The sequence below is a fragment of the Prionailurus bengalensis genome, chromosome B3 (assembly GCF_016509475.1).
Source record: "Prionailurus bengalensis isolate Pbe53 chromosome B3, Fcat_Pben_1.1_paternal_pri, whole genome shotgun sequence".
In the NCBI taxonomy this organism is placed as follows: Eukaryota; Metazoa; Chordata; class Mammalia; order Carnivora; family Felidae; genus Prionailurus; species Prionailurus bengalensis.
In genome coordinates, this window is record NC_057355.1 from 54,619,105 (window position 1) to 54,639,270 (window position 20,166).

General features: G+C 35.6%; 1 protein-coding gene across 1 annotated transcript; it reads right to left on the reverse strand.

Annotated features, from left to right (window-relative positions):
• Window positions 1-1,259: 1,259 nt before the first annotated feature.
• On the reverse strand, window positions 1,260-20,085 carry DTWD1 (DTW domain containing 1). The gene is made up of 5 exons (XM_043555458.1): window positions 19,976-20,085; window positions 15,943-16,261; window positions 11,393-11,536; window positions 10,452-10,698; window positions 1,260-1,576 (listed from the first exon to the last, which is right to left on the reverse strand). The coding sequence occupies exons 2-5, from the start codon at window positions 16,204-16,206 to the stop codon at window positions 1,329-1,331; spliced, it is 903 nt and encodes a 300-aa protein (XP_043411393.1). The 5' UTR covers window positions 16,207-16,261; window positions 19,976-20,085; the 3' UTR covers window positions 1,260-1,328.
• Window positions 20,086-20,166: the final 81 nt, after the last annotated feature.

The following is a 20,166-nucleotide window of genomic DNA, read 5'->3' on the forward strand; positions in this document are numbered from 1 at the left end:
GAAAGAGATGCCTGATAGGATGGTCTTCTGTAGAGGGACACAGCCAATCCATGGTGACCTGGCAGGTAAGGAGCCAGGGAAATAAATTAACACAGCTTCATTTTCCTTTCAACCTCCAGTCTCTTGCTAGTGCTTTCATCTGTTGAACCTAACCGAAAGCCAGAGGGCAAGGGGACCTACCTCAGAGAAGAGAGCAGAATGGAAAAGGGTGGTGGATGAATCTAAAGGGGCAAATAAAGGCTATTCAGCACAGTAGGGATCCTTTCACAAGCAGCTAGATTAGGTGATTAAATGATGTCCTCAGGACTCAGTCTTATCTCTCCACTCCATTTTCCTCCGCTGGCTTCATTCTAAGGCGTGTTCCCACCATCTGCAGCACAAATGCCATTAGCAGCTCTAGGGTTATAGCATGATTAGCTCACAATTTCAAATAAAACAATAAAAAGAATAGACACATATATAGCACTGAGTATAGCCAGGTGCTGTTGAAAGCTCCTTAGATACATTAACTCAGTTAATCCTCATGATAATGCTATAAGGTGGCAACTGTACTATCATCTCTTTAGAAATGAAGCAACTGACATATGACTGGTAAGAGGAAAAAGAAAAGCTAAGATTTAGATTCAAGTAGCTAGCTCTAGAATCTGTGCACCATATTGCTTTTTGAAAAATAAACCCTATCTCCTACAGCACTCACATCACTTGTCAGAAAGGATGCTGGGTCATGTGCTCATCCTTGGCTCAACCACCAGGCACTTCGTTTGCTAAACTGGGTCATATGTCCTTACCCATGGTAGGACATGACTGCCAGTAATTTCTGCCTAAAAAAGATGTCAGGCAAATGTAAAAAGCAACAAATGTCCATCACAGGCAGTGTGGAGTTACAGAAACAGCCCTAGCCACTAAAGTTGCAAGTCTAGTTCTGCCTATGTTTGCCACAAACCTCAAGCCAAGTATTTATGACTTCATTTTCAGTGAGGAGATTCTGATCCCATCTACCTCCAAATGTGGTAGTGGGTATAGACAGAAAAATATGAAGATACCTAAACAACTATTATATCTAATTACATAAATATAACATATATTATATTAAAATGTAGTAATGAACTGAGATATACCCAACTTGAGCAAATAACTTCTGAAATGAGTGTTTCAGTCAATACTATCTCTAAAAATTCCCTTAGAAACTGAAGTAAATGAATGAAACCTTATTTTCTCAAGTGATCTAACAGACATTATATATTAATATTTCTTAAGAATAAACAAAGCACAAGTAAAGGTTTATTAATTTTTAGCAAAATAAAATGACATAAGTAGCTTTTTAAAAACTAATGGATAAGTTTTCTCATTTCCTTGTCTCCAGAACATTTGGCATTCTTTATCAGCTGGTACATAAAAGAGTAGAAAAATAAGAGATTGTCATATTGTCCTTGGTATTTCTCTTTTAATATATCAGTATGGTAGTCTACTAGAAAGTAGTAAATAGCTTCAATTGTGGAAAGGAAGGTGTCTGGCTTTCCTTTTTGATGGCGCCAAAAGCAAGTTTTTCTTGTTTTCAACTCAACTTGTAACAGTCCTGCCAAAAACAAATAAGTATAAATAATTTTTATTAACCACAGGATCTGGCACAATGATAATTTCTCTTAATTATTTTAAGAATTTTTTTAAGAGAATATACAAGTTCCTTCAACCCCAACCAAATAGGGTATTTTCTTAAATGCATTAAGGTAAATACAGAAGCAATATAAAACATAGAACAAAATCTTATACATAAATCTTAGAACTTACAACCATGAGTTAAAAGTAATCAAGATGCTATTTTCTATCTACCAGTGTCTTTACATTTTAACCAGTGACAGGACTAAATTCACCAATATTCAGAAGGTTTCATTTCCTTGATAAACTGACATTTCAAACATCATTCTAAAACTCACTGAGAGAGATAGGCAGGTTAATGGTCCTTAATATGGTTAAAGTTGACTTCTGGATTATCACTTTTTGGCTATATCTTCATGAACAGAGTACCTAATGTTGTTTCTTTAGCTCTGCCACATCTGTACGTGAGGCCTCAATGACACAGTCAGCTAGAATGTCTTAGTCCTGTGCATTTAAAGAGGAAATAATTCATGAAATCACAGAACAGTTCTTTGACCTCTTAAAACTCAGATGTCAACATACAAACCCAAAATGCTTTTAGCACCTTAGACCACAACTTAGATTCACATTGTATTTATTTTGCTATACTTTTTATAAAGCATGTTTATTTCAAAGTGAGAAAGTAGTATTAAAGGGAGAAGGGAGTATTAAAATGAGCCTCCCTACCCAGATAAGGAACTTTTGAGTTACCAATGATTTCCTACTATCACACCTCTCTTTAACCTAAAAGCTACTTCAGAAATGCAGCAAAGAATGACAAGAAATAAAATACTGTAAAAAATTAAGATTTTTAAGAGATAAGGAGGATCAAATGTCTACATAGGACTTGTAGGGGGAGAGAACAGAGAATGGAGGAGAGATAGTTTTTAAAGAGATAATGCCCATGACTTTTCCATAGACTATTTTTAAAAATGCAAAGCCACAGATCCATGAAATAATGTATCTCAAGCAGAATAAATCTACAGGAATCAATGCCTAGATCCATCACACAATAGTGTAACTGCAAAAGAGCAAAGTTAAAGAGATTTTTAAAGCAGGGATTAAGAAGTGGCAGATCATATACAAAAGATCATATACAAAAGAATGGTAATGGGAATGATAGGAGACTTTTTATCAGCAATAGTAAAGTACTGAAGACTCCAGAATAAAACCTTCAAAGTGTCAAGAGAAAAAACTAACAACCTCAAATTGTGTACTCAGCAGAACTATATATTAATAACAGGAAGGAAAACATTAGTAAAGTAACAAAAACTGAACATATGCCAACAGGAAACCAAATGAAAGTAATTGCTAAGGAATGTATTTCAGCAAAGACAGTCTGGGTTAAAGGAAAGGTGAGCAAAGAAAACGATAAACATCTATGCAAATCCAAATAAATGCTACCTGAATGAAACAAAAACAATAACCATATCTAATTTGTGGGCTGAAGGTAAAGGACAGAACAAAAATAATGAAGAAAATAACAGTAACTTAGTGAACAAGGAGGAAGTTGAATCAAACATTGTCTGCTAAGTGCTTAGCGTGTTCAAAACGGAAGGTTAAAATCTTGTTTAAAATACTGTTTGACTTAAAATAAGTCGCATGTGCAGAGTACAATTTTCTAAAAGAACCAAAATAGGAATATTACAGAATGGAAAAAGATAAAAACTTGAAAAAAAGTCAACAACAAAAAAAGTAAACAACAGGACAAATAAAATTAAGATGGTAGAAATACATCCCAAAACATCAATACTCATAGCAAACATGAATAGATGAAACCCTCCATGTAAAAGATTCTGAGACTGAAACACAGGATGACCTCTACAGTCTGTCTACAGGGCTTCCCTCAACACCAGAGGGTCAACCCGGAGGTCTGAGCTGACACAGTAAAAAAACAATAAATTAATTAGATGTGTAAGAACTGGAAAGGAAGAAACACAATTGACATTACTTACACAGAAAATACTTTTAAAATCAATAAACAAATTACTAAAAATATAGTATCTTAGGGTAGAGAGGATTTATACAAGACATAGCAAGTGCTCAACATGAACATTGAATGCTACATCAAGAATTTCTATTCCTCAAAAGATACCATAAAGAAATTTAAAAGATGAGTCATAAGCTACAAGGAGATATTTCAAAACATTATTATCTACATTCTAGTAGATCTAAAGAATTCCTACAAATCAATTTTAAAAAATTAGAAAGATGCACATAATTGTTTCACAGAACGGGATGCATGTGGCCAAATAAATGAACAAAAGGATGCTCAATCCAATTATTAATTAAGGGAAAGGCAAACTATGATCACAATGAGATGCCACTTTATACCTGCTAGACTGGCAAAAATCAAACATCTGACAATACCAAGATAGGAGGCATCATGGATCAATGAGGACTCTTATACATTAATGACAGGTGTATAAATTTGTATACCCACACTTTGGAAAACAGTTGGCATTACCTTGTAGAAGTGGGCATTCTCATATGCAACAACCCAACGATTCCACTTCAAGGTATGTTTCCTTAAGGAACCTTGTACATGCATAAGAGTATTCGTAGATGCATAATTTGTAAGAGCAGAAACTAGAATTAACTCAAGTGTTTCATCAATAGGAGACTAGATAAACTGTAGTATATTCACACAGATAATACACAGCAGTGAAAATGAATAAACTATAGTTAATCATGTAACAACAGGGGTAAACCTTAGAAACACAATGCTGACTTTAGATTGCAGGTCCCCGGAAATACAACATGCAGGTCAAAATAAAAAACTAAATAACAAAGATTATGAAAGCTGATGCATATAAATAAAACACAAAGGAATGATGAAAACATAATTCAGGAGAAAAGTTACCTCTGATCAGGGGAGAAGTGGAGTCACGCAGGGAAGAACATAGGTAGATAAGTTATTGATACAATTCTGGTGCCTGGGTTCTTAATTATTCATTATATCACCATGTGCTATAACATTATATTATATATATGTTCTTTCGCATGTGTCATAACTTAGTTTAAAAAGTAATATAAATAACACCTTTGCCTATTTAGTGGCAGAATGAGAGCCAGAAGTCAGGTCCCAGCCCTGTTCTTCCCATTAGGCTTACAATACAAATCTAATCATGTCAATGTCTGGCATTAAATTCTCTACAAGTGTCATAGCACTTGTGGAAAAAAAGACCGAATTCCCAGGCATGATATTCAAGGGCATTCACAGTTTGTATTTCTTCACAGTTATTTCTCCTACCATTCTTATATACGTACACATTCTACACCATATTCAACTTTTTCAGTGTCCTGAATGTAAAATGATGTTTTTATATCTTTGTGTATATGCCATTCCCTTTGAATGAACTGCCCAGGCCTCAGCCCTTTATCCATCAAGATTTCAACAGAAACAGTTAATCCTTCAGGGACTCCACGAAGAACAGGATTGTGTCTCCTCAATGCTACCCCTGCATCCAAAATTTATTGAATTTTCTTACCTGCTTACTTGTCTGCCTCCTGTAATAGATTACATGGCAGACAATGTCCACTATGTTCTCAATATTCATGTTCTCCTTCTCTCAATGTTAACAAACCTCAATCCTGTTCAGTATGGCAAGTGTCCAGCTAAAAATAAAAACTATGTCCCAGCTCTACTCATAGCCAGAGTGGTCATGTGAACCATTCTGGCCAAAGAAGGAAAAATGAAAACTCCTAGGAGGAAATTCCAAGAAAGCTATTATTATATTATATATTTATTTTTTAATGAAAGAGCCAGACTCAGTGGGCATATAACAACTGGAATATATATATGGTTTGTCTTGGGACCTAGCAGCTATCTTACAAGGATTAAAGTGATGAAGGAATAAAATGGAATGAGTATGAATCTTTACAGGCATTGTGAAGTCCTTATAATAGCTTGGACTACCTATTTCTGGACTTTTACCCATGAAAAGTAAACTCACTACTTGTTTTAAGATTCCATCTGGGTTTCTGTTTCATATGGGGAGACACAACCCTAACTAATAGCCACTGTGATCACCTAGAGGGTAGAGAGATTGCTCTATTCTCCTTTCTATCCCCCAATCTAGGACATCACCTATCCAGGACAAATATTACTGAATTTTAACAAATATTACTGAAATATTAACAAATATTACTGAATGAATGGACAAATCACAACCTTTAAAGTATTCTATCTGGGTATTTTGAAAATATTCCAATTTGATTTTTTTAAATGTTTTATTTATTTTTGAGATAGACAGAGTATGAGCAAGGGAAGGGCAGAGAGAGAGGGAGACACAGAATCCAAAGCAGGCTCTAGGCTCCGAGCTGTCAGCACAGAGCCTGATGCCAGGCTCAAACCCACAAACTGTGAGATCATGACCTGATCAATGGAGCCACCCAGGCGCCCTGAAAATATTTCAATGTGAATAATTTTGATTCAAAGATACACAAAAGTTGTAACAACCCAAACCAAACTCTTTTGACTATTTGTATTAATGTTAACTATATCCAAGAAGTAAAGGCAAACATTTGAAAATGTCCTAATTAGTACAGTTAAAATGTTAACATAGGATTTGATATCACAATGCAATTTCTAAAAAACAAACCCAAAGTAACTATTAAATAATGGTTTCTAATGCACCTAATATGTTCTAAAATGTTAAGTATAAAAATCAAGAGTTAGTGATTATTACCATTAATCCATCCTGTTTTAAAGATTTTCTTAGAAGTATATAGAACCTTTGAAAACACACTGAAAAACAAAGGCATGGGATTATATAAAAAATATTTATTTTTAAAAGCCAAACACATATATCAAAAAATTCTTTTGCTAGCATTTTTTGACAATCAATAATTTTATGATGAAATCAGCAAATCTTTTTTAGCAGAATTTTAAAGCAGATAATTATAAATGGCTTTTCCCTTCAAAAGTATTGCCTGAATTTCTTCAACTGAAAAGTAAGAGTAAAAATCTTGAGCTATCCTCATACTGTCATTGTGAGGACTGAATGAGGCAGTATATGATACAGCACTCACTTACACACTGACTACAGTTCAGGCAATGCTTTTAATCTAAAAAAAAAGCAGTCACTTTAAACATTATATCAATACAGTCAAAATGAAGGGAGATGGCTGGCTAATTTAAAAAAAATGTTTTTAAATGTTTATTTATTTTTGAGAGACAGAGACAGAGCATGAATGGGGAGCAGGAGAGAGAGAAGGAGACACAGAATCTAAAGCAGACTCCAGGCTCTGAGCTGTCAGCACAGAACCTGACACCGGGCTCCAACTCAAGAGCAATGAAATCATGACCTGAGCTGAAGTTGGATGCTTAACTGACTGAGCCACCCAGGTACCCATAAAACAAATTATAATATAATCCCAGTTTTTATAATTTGGACTGCCTCTCCAACAAAAGTAACCATCCTTTCTCACCACCTTCTTCTAAGGCTTCCTATGGTGAATCTTCAAGAATGTTATATCACTCTTCACGTGTAAGTTCACATTTTATGATTAAATTATGCGCTCAACCTTCAAATGTTTTATTTTGCCCAGAGTAAAACATTCAGAGCTGTTTCTCTGTAAAATGTGGCAAAACAGTATGTTTCTACATTGTTAAAGAGATTCTTAACCTCTGCATTCATAAGATAACCGAAACAATTTCCAATACATTACATTTGAGGGTTTTATCTGAGGTTTAAAGCTGGCTTGTTCATGATGAATGGATAAAGAAATTGTGGTTTATATACACAATGGAGTACTACGTGGCAATGAGAAAGAATGAAACATGGCCCTTTGTAGCAACGTGGATGGAACTAGAGAGTGTGATGCTAAGCGTAATAAGCCATACAGAGAAAGACAGATACCATATGTTTTCACTCTTATGTGGATCCTGAGAAACTTAAAAGAAACCCATGGGGGAGGGGAAGGAAAAAAAAAGAGGTTAGAGTGGGAGACAGACAAAGCATAAGAGACTCTTAAAAACTGAGGAACAAACTGAGGGTTGATGGGGGGTGGGAGGGAGGGAAGGGTGGGTGATGGGTATTGAAGAGGGCACCTTTTGGGATGAGCACTGGGTGTTGTATGGAAATCAATTTGACAATAAATTTCATATATTGAAAAAAAAAGCTGGTTTGTTCAGTTTAATCCCATCAAATGATAAAATGTTTTAAAACCCAAAGGCAATGATTTATAGCAAACATGGGTTGTGTCTTAAGGAAGTAATTTGGTTTTTCTGGAAACTGTGTTTTCACATATACAGAGATTGTTAAGTATGTGCAAAGCCTCAAGTAGTCCCTGTGGTGCAATAAGGCACTAGAAGGGAGAGGGGTTGAAGTGGGACATGCAGATTTCATGATTTTGAAGGAATTAAGAAATCCCCTTTTAAAAATACAGGACACCTACTATGTGATCTGGAAAGGAATAACAGAAATTTTGGTACAAATCTGACTTGAAGCCTTAATTTCAAATATGAACACTCTGAAAACAGATTTTTGAATTGTGCCTCAATAATTCCTTTTATAGTTTTCTTAACTGCTTTCACTCATGTTCTTTCATTTGGTCCTTTCAATTACCATATAAGGTAATTGTAAAGAAAGTAGTTCAGAAAAATCTTCAAAATGAGGAATAAGGTGCTGCTGTAACCATCCAATGCAGTGTGGCAGGGAGTGCTCCAAAGAGTCAGGCCTCAGGGCTCCATCCCTCTATTAAATATCAGCAAAAAGATTCTTCTAGGTCTTATACTCCGTAGTTTCTCTCTGTCTCTCTCCTTCCCACTCCCCCCACCCCCTTCCCTTTCTTTCTCTCTCTCTCTCTCACACACACACACAATTTCTCTGTCTCTATCTTTCTGCTTATCATTCTCACCAACAAACACACAGGTATGCACACAATTAGATTGACAAAGCAATCTTACCAACATGTATGTTGACCTCAGAGGTGTGAACTATGTAAATTAAATCTAGTATTGTCACTCACGTTAGTTTGAGATTAGTTAACACAAGTTAAACTCCAAAGAAGTGTCATAAACTTTCTTTTCTAGGTGATGTGCATTTTTAACAACAGCCTGAGAAAGGGTCTCCCAGGTTGAAACTGTTTTGGCAACTGTCTAAAACCAACTGGGTAGCTCTCTTGCCTTCTAATCAAACATGGTACACAAACAAAGCTATCAAGAGCTGGAAATAAATCTAAAATATTTAGAGAAACTACTGAAAAACCCTGAAGAACTAAGTAAGGTGCAAGTAAATAAGAGAGGTAACATGAGTTCCTGTTCTTCAAATTACTAGCTGTGCTAGTTGGGCAAGTGAAGCAACTCTTTTAAACCATTTTATTAGGAACTAAACTTTTCACTCTAAGAGACAGAGACATACAAAGGTAAAACAAAAGAAAGAAAATCCCTGGGAAGTTAAATCTTGGAATTGGAACTCTCCATGTGAACTCATGATATATGTCCATTTTCCTTGGCTCTATCCACTGTAGCAATGACATCCAAGTTGTAATAAATTTACCAGCTCTTGATTTCTAATATTAGTCCCCACTAAAAAGAACCACAGCTCCTTTGTATAATCAATCATTGGTTCTAGATCTGGGGCAGAAAAAAAGTACAAGTGAACTTGGCACATCCTGTTGTACCAGAAAAGACTAATGAGGCCATGACACAGAGAGGGCTTGAAGGCCTCCACTAGCAAAAGTTGAGACAATGTGGGCATCAAAAAAGATACAATCACAACATATTACGTATGATGAACTAAAAGGAAATCTAAAAATGTACAGTGACCTCAAAAAGGGGCAGGGGAGAGTGAAAAAAAAGAAGGGGGGTGTGGAGAAGAGTTCTTTACATAAGAAAGCCAGCTAACAAATGTAAAAGAAATGTCATCATTTTGCAATCCTTGATGTAAGTACTGATTTAGGCAAGTCATCAATGAATACTAAAACCACTCAGTGAACAGCAGTTGAGAAATAGACAGTTTAGAGTCTCGAAGCATCACCCCACAGGTTACTACTACTAGTTTCAATGAAGAAAACAAACCTTTATAATGGAGAGGCCTGGCAATCACCACTTTAATTAATTAAAGTTGTTACCAATAACGGAACTTACATTATATGCGTCTTGATTTGATGCAATAATAAGTATATAACTTTACCTATGAATAGGGTAATCATGTAATTAGTAAGTTAAAGAGCTTCATTTCTGAGAATGAAAGGGAATGCTATTAATAATCATATCAGAACAAGTATAAACTGGAATTGTCATGGACAACCCTAGATTTATCCTTATCACGAAGTATCCTTGCAAAAATACTGAAGTGAATCTAATTATGATGGAGCATTCAGACAACTGCCCGGTCCTCCTCACGCCAGCCAAAGTCATAGAAAACAAAAACAGGAGAAGCTCTATGTTAAATCAGACTAAGGAGGCCTAATAACTACATGGGATATGAAGGAAAAAAGAGCTACAAAAGATACTTTGGGTCGATTAGGGAAATGTGAATATGGACTATGTTCTGTATTACAGATTAGAGAACTTTTGTTAATTTGCTTACAGTGATAATGGTATTGTGACTTTGCAATTATTCTTAAAAGATGTACAGTTAGGTATTTAAGGGTGAAGTGTTGTCAAGTCTGCAACTTACTTTCAAGCAGTTCAACCAAAAATTAATGATATATCTAAGTATAAACACACATATAATAGAGAATAAAACAAATGTGGCAAAATGTATGGGTATTCAGTGCAATTCTTCCAATAATCTGCAGGTTTGAAGTTTTTTTAAATGAAAGTTGGGAGACAGAGCAATCCACAAAAAATTTGTTTTTCTTACCTTGAAGTCTCTCATCAGTGAATATTTTGTTTGTTTGGTTCCAGGTGCTATCGATAAATATAATTTTTTTCAGTGTTGTGTCTTGGCCCTTGCTGTCATTTAAATCCTGTTCTTCAGTTTTCTTGCGTTTAACAGATGGCTTCTCAGGGTCATTTTTGTCTCTAACATTATTTTGAATCCTTTTTTGCAGATGAAAAGAAAGATCTTTTATTGAAATAGACTTAGGTCCAGGAAAAACCAGTGCAACCTAAAGCAAAGAAACTTAAGTCAGCAGTGTGCTATTATGATCTTTGAAATGAATAAATTCTGACTTACAACTTGACAAGAAACAAACATGTTGAATATGTTCCCATTATGTTCATAATATGGTTTCTTAGTTCGTATCAAATTAGATCTGTATGTACTATAGGCAGGAAAATGGAGAGGGAAGAAAGTAAAAGCAGGCACAGTAATATCGGCAGTAAGTAAAAACCTGAAGAAATAATGCAGAAAAACTATATAAAGTGGAAAGACGAGATTCAAAAAAGCCTTAACAATCTAAAATCATTTGATCTTTGAAGATACCAATGAAGTAAATAATTTGTATGTTTATTGCTATAAAAAAATAACTCTAGGTCATTAAGAAAAATATTAAATTATGTTCAAGTAAGCTTATAAAGGTAATGGAACTTAAAATTCATTTTTAGAGACACCTGGGTGGCTCAGTTAAGCATCCGACTTCCACTCAGGTCACAATCTCACTGTTCTTGAGTTTGAGCCCTACATCAGGCTCTGTGCTGACAGCTCAGAGCCTGGGGCCTGCTTCAGTTTCTGTGTCTCCCTCTTTCTCTGCCCCTCCCCCACTCACACTCTGACTCTCTCTCAAAAAAAAAAAAGAAAAACATTTAAAAAATTCATTTTTAGACTTAATGTGAAGAGTTGTAAAAAAATAAGCTGCCTACTTCATGGTCCTTTTCTTCATATTCTGGAATACAAGGATACGTGTAAATATTTACAAATTCAGGTGCTAATAGTTTTGCATGTACAGCAGTACTTTTGCCATCTGTTTCATTTGGATGTTTAATGATGTCAATCTTCAGTGGAAGCTAAAATTAAAAAAAAAAGAGAAATCAACACAACAAACATAAAAATTCTAATTTTTATGTTAATAAAAATAATCTTAGGCTAAAATAATAAGTTCACACTAAGCTCCTACAAATATAATTTGAAAATCATACATTTCTAAACTAGAATATTAAGAATTCTAAGAGCCATACAGCAAACCCAAATTTCTTCCTTGATATTGTTGATCACATACTAAACAACTATTTCCAACTCCTTTAACATAGAATCTGCTCTTAAAGCAAAGTTTCAAGGTCATTTTCATTTACGTTACATAGGCAGGGAGTCCAATTCCTTGCATTTCAGTATCTGTGCCAAGAACATTTTTTATAATTTCTATAAACTCTAGGTTTGTTAATTTTATGACACAATAAAAGGAAATATAAGTTTGGGCAAAGGCTTCACATCTAAACTTCAAGTCAAATTTTATTCCCTACATGTCCTTCGAGATCAAAGGTATTACCCTTTGTTGTGAACATCATGATTCTCATCAGTGGCCTTTCACAGCAAAAATGAAATAATCATCAATTGGAAAAAGTAACAGGTCCAAGAGGTGCACACTTTATATAAAAATTAACTCTCTTCAAAATAATTTTGTCTATTTTCCTTAAAGTTTCTTTGTTATGGATTATGTCCTGCCTCTTTGTAAAAATAATATTCTCTTGCATTTCTTGAGTGAGATTTTACTATCATTTCACTGACTTGTTTGATTTAGTTTTCTGTATAATGTGTATACAGGTGCTACAGTCAAGAGTATGAAAATGAAAGCCAAGTCATATCCCCCCCATAACATATAAGAAACTCCAAGTTGGATTCTTCACTGATTATAAATGATTTATTTGTTACGATAAACACTCTTCCAGCTTCCGCTTTACCCAAAACAGGATTTTAGGTAGAATTCTAGGTATTTACCCTGGGGCAAGTTATTTTACCCTGGAGTACAAAACTATTTTTGTTTTTTAAAACAGCTTCAATAAAGGGATAAAATAGGTATAATAAATGCCACATATTTAAGGTATACAATATAATGAATTTTAACACCCCTGAGTTCATCACCACAATCAAGATCACAAATTTATCTGTCGCCCCTAAAAGGCTTCTTGTGCCTCCCTCCTTCCCCTTTCCCCATCAACTACCACTCACAGTCCCTAGGCAATGATGATTGCTCTGCTATCACTATAGGTTTGCATTTTCTAAGGTTTTATATAAATGAAATCATATGGTATATGCTCTTTTCTTTTTCTGTTGGGGTTTCTTTTTTTTGGTTCTTGAATATGTATTTTTTACTGAAATAATCATTCATAAATTCATATACAAATATGGTATGTACTCTTTTCATCTGACTTCTTTCACTCAGAATAATTGTTCTGAGAGTCATCCATATTGTTGTACGTATCATTAATTCTAGAGCTGGTTTTTAAAGGAGCAGTTGCCGCAGGCTACTAGATGGTCCCAACTGCACATACTTTACTTTTCTGGGTGACTGTGTGGAAAAGGAGGGTATATATCCCAGAAGGGCCATAAATATGTACCCCAAGTAGTTTTCAATTTAGGGTTTCAAACGCCAAATCTCCTTCCCTCCCCACTTGGGCCTAGTGACCAATTAGGGCCAATTGCTTCAAATCACCAAACCAACTTCTAGTTATAGAAAATTTACCATTTAAGTACGCAGTTCACAAATGATTTTACATCAGTCTACTTCTGGCTGAACTCTACGTCAGAATTTCCTCATGATGCTCAGTCTCAGTTGACACTACATTCCCTTTCCCCAGGGTCTCTCAGTCCCAGGTCAGCATTATCTTAGCCCAGGGCAGATAGAAAGAGGAAAGAAGAAAAAGAAAGCACATTGTGACAAAGTATTCTATTACTAGTAAAACTGACTTTCTTCTATGGCTGATGAGTAGAGCTGAAAATTCCAAAGGTGACATTTCTGATTAGCTGGCTATGTCTGAAGGGTACCATTTACATCAAGGACACAGAGTGTTACTCATATATTTAAAAGTCATGTACCTAGCCTATCATGGACTAAATTCTACAAGTATATGACAATTATGCAAACTTTGTGCTCAAGAAGTATCCTGGGACCCAGTATAGGTCCCTGAAGTTTCTGATACTATGAAACAAAAGCACAGATCAAATTGTGGAAATAATACTGTTTGTACTCTAGGTCACACATTTTAAAGGAAGATACTTCTTAAATAATGACAGGGTACAGAGTAACACCGGCAGTGTTTACCACAGTTCAAGTAGAGATGTTCTGTTTGCAAATATATAAAGAACATCTGTTCTCTAACACCTATAATTCCTATAAAAGATTTACCAAATCTTTCTGCCCCAATTTATTAAAATGCCATTAGCAGGAACCCTAAGCCTTTTCCAGTGTAATTATCAACTTTCCCAAAAAAGAGTCTTTTAAATTCTAGGGTTCTAGGGGCACCTGGCTGGTTGAGTCGGTTAAGCCTCCTACTTCAGCTCAGGTCATGATCTTGCAGTCTGTGAGTTCGAGCCCTGTGTCGGGTTCTGTGTTGACAGCTCAGAGCCTGGAGCCTACTTTGGATTCTGTGTCTCCCTCTCTCTTTCTGCTCCAACCCCACTCACACTCTGTCTCTGAAAAATGAATGAACCTTAAAAAAAAAAAATTAAATTCTAGGACTCTACTAAAGATGAAGATTTCTTTTACCTCATGATTTTTTGTTGGGGGGGGGACTCCTTTTTTAAAAAATACCCAAGAGCATCTTTTACTTATGCATTTCTCATGACATTTAAAAAAATCATATTCTGCATGAAAAGAATCAGTATTTATGAATTTATTCCATAGACTAAACTTTAAAGCTTGGGAGGCACTTACTCATCATGTAGTCGTCTTTCCTTCCCAAGCAGGCTATCTAAAAGCAAATGCTGAATGATTTGTAAAAATAAAGTAAACATTAGAAAGAAAAATTTACAGAGTTTTTATTACTATTAATATATGTTAACATACTGAGTTTTATATATGGCCATTAACATATAAACACTTTTAAAAACTCTGCATGATCTGGTAGGCTATTTAGAGTTGATCAAACCCTTGGCATGGTGTTTTGAGTCACTGATTTGGAAAATAATCCTCTATTCTTAAATTTCTATGAAAAGTCAGTATGTTAATGACTTTTATTATTCTGATCTTCAATCCTTTGGAACACAATACATCTTAAAACTTCTAAAAGGATACTCTCTTTATGTGGCTATGATATGAACAGAAGATAGAATAATTCTGTGTATACTTTAAAAGCTATACTTTGAAATGTAACATTCTTGCAAGATAATAGGAAACTTAAAAAAAATTATTTTCCTCAAGCTTTCAGTTTTTTTAAGGTAACTATGAAGCTGATTAGATTCCATGCCTATTTCTTCTTGACCAGTAAACTTTCCAATAGCCTGTAAGTGTGATTTTAGACCTCTCAGGAGACCATGAACTTGACAAGACAGCATACAAGCCAAAATGAAATTCAAGTAACAAAATATAAGTATTAAAGTATTCTACTTCAAATTTAAATGAATCTTAAAGTCACCATATTAAATATTTTTGAATATAGTTTCAACTTATTTTCTTACCAACAAATTCTAATGAGCCCATGTGTAGAGTTTAGTCTCTCTAAAGCCCTAATAGGCAGCAAATTTTACACATTATTTGATTTACTACCCAAGTTCATGTAAATGTTAGACAAGTTGACATATATGTAATAAGCTCTTTGATTACAAAGATATCATGGTCTATACACCTTTCACCTACACAAGAGTATCTTGGTAAGCAAGAAAAAGTATAGCGTAAGCAATCAATTCAAATCAATTTTTTAAAATCTGACTTAAATAACTACAATTATAATATGGCCCAATGAATACGTAGCCTTTTCAAGTTTACTTAGTTTAGGTCACTGACATGAGCTCTATCTCCTAGTGTAGGATGGGGATAATAAGCTTGTTCTACAAAAACCTAAACAAACGTCAATCCTAGTTCCTTTAGGATATGTTTTTTTAAAAAGAAGTCCAAGGCCTTGAAGTAGTTTTTGAAGTTCCTTCAGGCAAGCTATATACTTGTCTCTTGTACTATTCATGTTTATGCCGTATTTTTTCCTATGTTTTAGATGAATTATAATCATTAATGAAAAAGTAATTGATTTCATTCAAAACAATACTACTCAGACCCAAGTATTTTAGCAATGTGAATCTCTTATTCCAGAGACAAGAAAAAGAAATAGATTTACCACTCTGTAAGCTTAAATTTTCTATAATAGTATTCATTTCCACAATGACGCTATTTATCAAGCTTATCAATTATTTTAGAGCAGGTATATATGCAATGTCTTTTTAAAACCTCTTTTCCTACTTTCAAATAATTAAATTTCTTACCAACCTTCACAAGTGGCATCTGCTCAATAGGTACATTTTCAACTGGGACATAACATGTATAGCAATAGAACATTCTTGAACCACCACATTTGAGACATTTTGATCTTCCACTTTGCTGAGCTTTTTGAAGAACTTCTTGAGATGCTAGGCATAAGTTTTGAAGAGGATCTTCTGCAGCTATGGAAGTAGTTTGTGACTGTTGTATTTCCACAAATTTTGAATTATTTTCTTCTTTGTCTTTGAGAAATATAGGTGGATTGACAGACATTTTTCATTCGAACCAAAGTTTAACATCTATTTCTAAAACATACATCATAGGTGTGCTGCAAAAAACAAAAAGTGGGGGCAAAATAAAGATAGGAAATATTTTATACTTGTCTCCACAAATAAAATCACTCAATTTAATTTAAAACTGTGTGCTGCTATATTTATTTAAAAATGTTAATAAGCTTTTTAAGCCACTAAATTAGCATGATTTAAAATACAAAATTAAAAAGCAATAATCTCAATATATTACCCTTCTGGGCCATTCCCTCCATAAAAATAAAAAGATGCTATCTTAGAAAAGTTATTTAAATATAAAACTTAGGTACCAACAATCCATTTTTTAGTGACTGTTGTTTTATTTAGGAATGTAATGGTTAATGTTAGTATCAGCCAGGAATGTATTCAACCCTGTAGGCTCTGACTTTAAACTGATGTTACATGATATCAAATATCAACCTAAATCCTAATGAAAATACAAGGTTCCAGTGAAATCAGTAAAATTTAGTTGGTTATGCTCTAAGAGATATATTCCTCTTCAACTTAAATTAAAACACACACACAAACATAACTAAACATCCACTAAAATAGGATAGGCATCTACTACCAATTATAATTTGTAAACTATCCCAAAAGGTGAAATATATAGCCGGAAAAATAAAGTGTGATCTTATAAACTTAAAAATTTTACAAAGTAACACTAATGTCCTCTCGCTTGAAGATTTCATACTGCTTTTTAAAAATATAAATCATTCAGATGCTTCACTTCTAGAGATAAAATAGTAAAATTACTTTCCCATTTAAATATTTCTTTCAAAGAATAATGGCTGTCCAAACTGTTTCTCAAATATTCTGTAAGCACAGTTATCTTTTTAGGGAGAAAAGAGACTGGGGACCTTTTGATTTGATATGCATTCCAAAGCTGTAAAATGAGCCTTTCATTATAAAGCCTTATGGCATTGTGGTGTTTAACTATGAGGCCCCAGGCACTTTGAGTACAAACACTAAGAGAAGAAATGCTGTGACTGCAGCAGGAAACTTTTCTGTGGTATCCCAAATAGAAAGTGAACAAAAAGTCCAGTGGAACATAATATTCAACATAATTTACCAACAAGAAGTTAGTAAAACTAATTTAATTACTCATCAGGAGTTTTTTTTTATAGATTGTAAATACCAGTAAGCTTGAGACCCAAAGAAAAAAGATGCTTGTCATTGAAGAAAAATACATTAAAATATACTGGGAAAATAAAATATATTGGCCAAATTTACTCAAAGTAAATTTACCAAGCTGCCTCCTTTTCTTGAGTCTCAGATCCATTTAAGATCATGTGAGAGAGTCTTAGACCTCTCACATGGATGCATACACAGACACAATATTTTGCACACAATTTCATGCGGTTTACAGATCTCTAAAAGGCCATCTACAGACTCAGGTAAAGAAATCTTGACTAAAATTAAAAAAAAAATCATTCTAAGGACAGCCTTAAAAGTCTGGGAAGAGATACTATTAGTCTCCAGAAATCGGAGCTACAAATCCCTTATTGGGCAACCGAAGGTCAACTGTCATAAGCCGAAAGAGGTCCCATTACTGCACTTAGGAAGCTAGTTAAGTTTCACCTAAATCTTGGTTTGGGTTTGCTCTGGTGTTGCTGGAGGTCCTTATGAAAAAACGTTTTTAGGTTGTAATAGTCTTGAATTACTTCATCATGGGACTCATTCTATAAAAGGAACTGGACTGGACTAATTCAACCTGACTCCATTTTCCTGGGTGTTCCAGTAACTATTTAGAAGGTTTGCATGTGTCACCAGAGAACGCAAGCAATATGGGGCTGACGTACACAGTTACTGGGGATGTCCAGAAGGTCAATGTGGTTGCCTGACATTCAGTGGAAAACTACTTGTGAGTTTTTCTAGGGCCCTCTAAGTGCATTCTGCCTCAGAAATATTCCCCTATATTCCGCTTGGCCTTCCAAACAGCCAAATGGATATTAGTGAAGCCTTATATAAATGTCCTTCCTCTACAAAATCAAACAACATAAATACCTAGGAGACAGTGAAAAGGAAATGTTTATGGCTCCCCCCTCCCGTTTCACCTATACACTCACTTATGGCTGTGGTGGCCACACAAAAGACGCCAAAAGTGGTTAGTTATGGACAGTTCCCTCCAAAGGTCTCCGAAACCACATGACAAGGGCATCGGTCCTGACCTAGCCAATAGCCTGCCTCAAATGTGTACAAACAGTTTGCTGCAAATGTAACAATTCACAACCTTCAAAACATGCTTATGAACACCAAATTCTTTTGAGGTTTATTGATGAAAGTTTTGAGGGTTACTTAGAAAACATAAAAAGAATTTATTCCTAAAAAAGTAATAAATGCCTTGATGGTACACTCATCATTCTGCAAATTAGGGTGAAAAATTTTTTACTCCCCCTCTAACCTCTTTTCCCCCAAATCTAATCACTCACCAAGTTCCATCAATTCTACCTTGCATATAATCCTCTATTTTAGTCTCAAAGTCAGGGCTCTAGATGTTCTATGACAACCTCTTAACATCTCTTTAACTTTGCCCATTTATTACTGGTTTCACTTATTTAGCATGGAAAAATCTGCTTTTTGTAGTTAGTTGCCTTTTAGCAAAGCTGTCCCTCCTAGCAGTCAACTCTGCAAGAGCAGAATTCTTTACTGATCTCACGTATCTATCTCTGTGTCTTGCGCAAAGGGAGGAATTCCACAATTCCTTATCACATCAAAACCATTCTAAAAAAGAAATCATGTGTATCAATCTCCCTACTGAAGAACCTAACAAACCATCTTTATGGGCCATCTGCAACCTGGCACAAGTGGCAGCATGGCAAATTTTATATATTATATATATACACATATATGTTTTTTGCAAAACGATACTGTTAAAAGTTCCTAGCTACCAGTCACTTCCCAATGGAATACTATATAAAACACCCCAACCACATATTGTAGATCAAGTCACTACTAGATAAAGCATTTTTCCTTAATTTTTTTTCCTTAAGTATTTTGAAGAACCTGGTCACATAATATACACAGGTCCAACATTCATTTTTGAAAAACCCAAGGTGCCACCCTCTTCATGCAGGACCAGTGGCCTCTCCCACATCATCCATCATGTGGTAGGCAGACTATCTTGCCTTAGTTTTTCATGGTACACTACGGTTTCGGGCAGAAGTAATACTTAAATGCTGTGGGTTTAAGCAGCGATTTTATCATCCAACTCCATGAACTGGCATCTTAAAAGTATTAATATACTTCTTTACTTGTCCTATGTTCCCAAGAAGTAATGCAGACATAAGAAAGAGACTACTTGGCTTATTATGTAACCACTACTTATTATGTTAAATACACTGCACGGCACTGTGCTTAGCTTCTCCTTCCCTGATTACCAATCCCTCGCAAACCACTCCAAACACTAAAAAATAAATGCTTCCTTGGGGACTGCCTGCCAGAACAGACTTTCCTTGGCGCGGAAACCAATGAAAAATAATTGTTGGGGGAAAACATTTTTTGTTTTGTTTTGAGGTAAAATTTAGAAGCCTTTTTCCCAAGGGGCCCGCAGGATCCTAAAAAATGCAAGCGCTCGCACAGGGACCAGGGCCCCGCTCACAGGCGACACTCTGCACAACCTTCACTAAGGCCCGGCCAAGGAGCGTCCAGTCCCTGCGGACGCACGGCTCAGGCCAGACCACTGGTCCGCAGAGGGGCGAGGAGACCGGCACCAGGGATCGGAGTGGGACTCAGACCTGCACCGCCCGCGGCTCCTCGCACAGCTCCACGCGTCTTCGGCTCCCCCAGAGCCCTAGGCGCGCTCCCGGCTGAGGCCGCGCGCGGGCGCGGCGGAGCGCTTTCCGGGAGACACCGGAGGGAGGAGTCCGGCCGTTGCTAGGGCCGTTGCTAGAGCCCGGCGCCGCGCAGGTCCCGCGCGGAAAGTAAC

Coding starts and splice junctions, on each gene's coding strand:
- DTWD1 (XM_043555458.1), bottom strand. CDS start 16,206: ATGTCTGTCAATCCACCTATATTTCTCAAAGACAAAGAAGAAAATAAT. Junction 11,537..15,942: donor AGCAGATGCCACTTGTGAAG/GTTGGTAAGAAA, acceptor TTTTAATTTTAG/CTTCCACTGAAGATTGACAT. Junction 10,699..11,392: donor ATGAAGAAAAGGACCATGAA/GTAGGCAGCTTA, acceptor TCTTTGCTTTAG/GTTGCACTGGTTTTTCCTGG.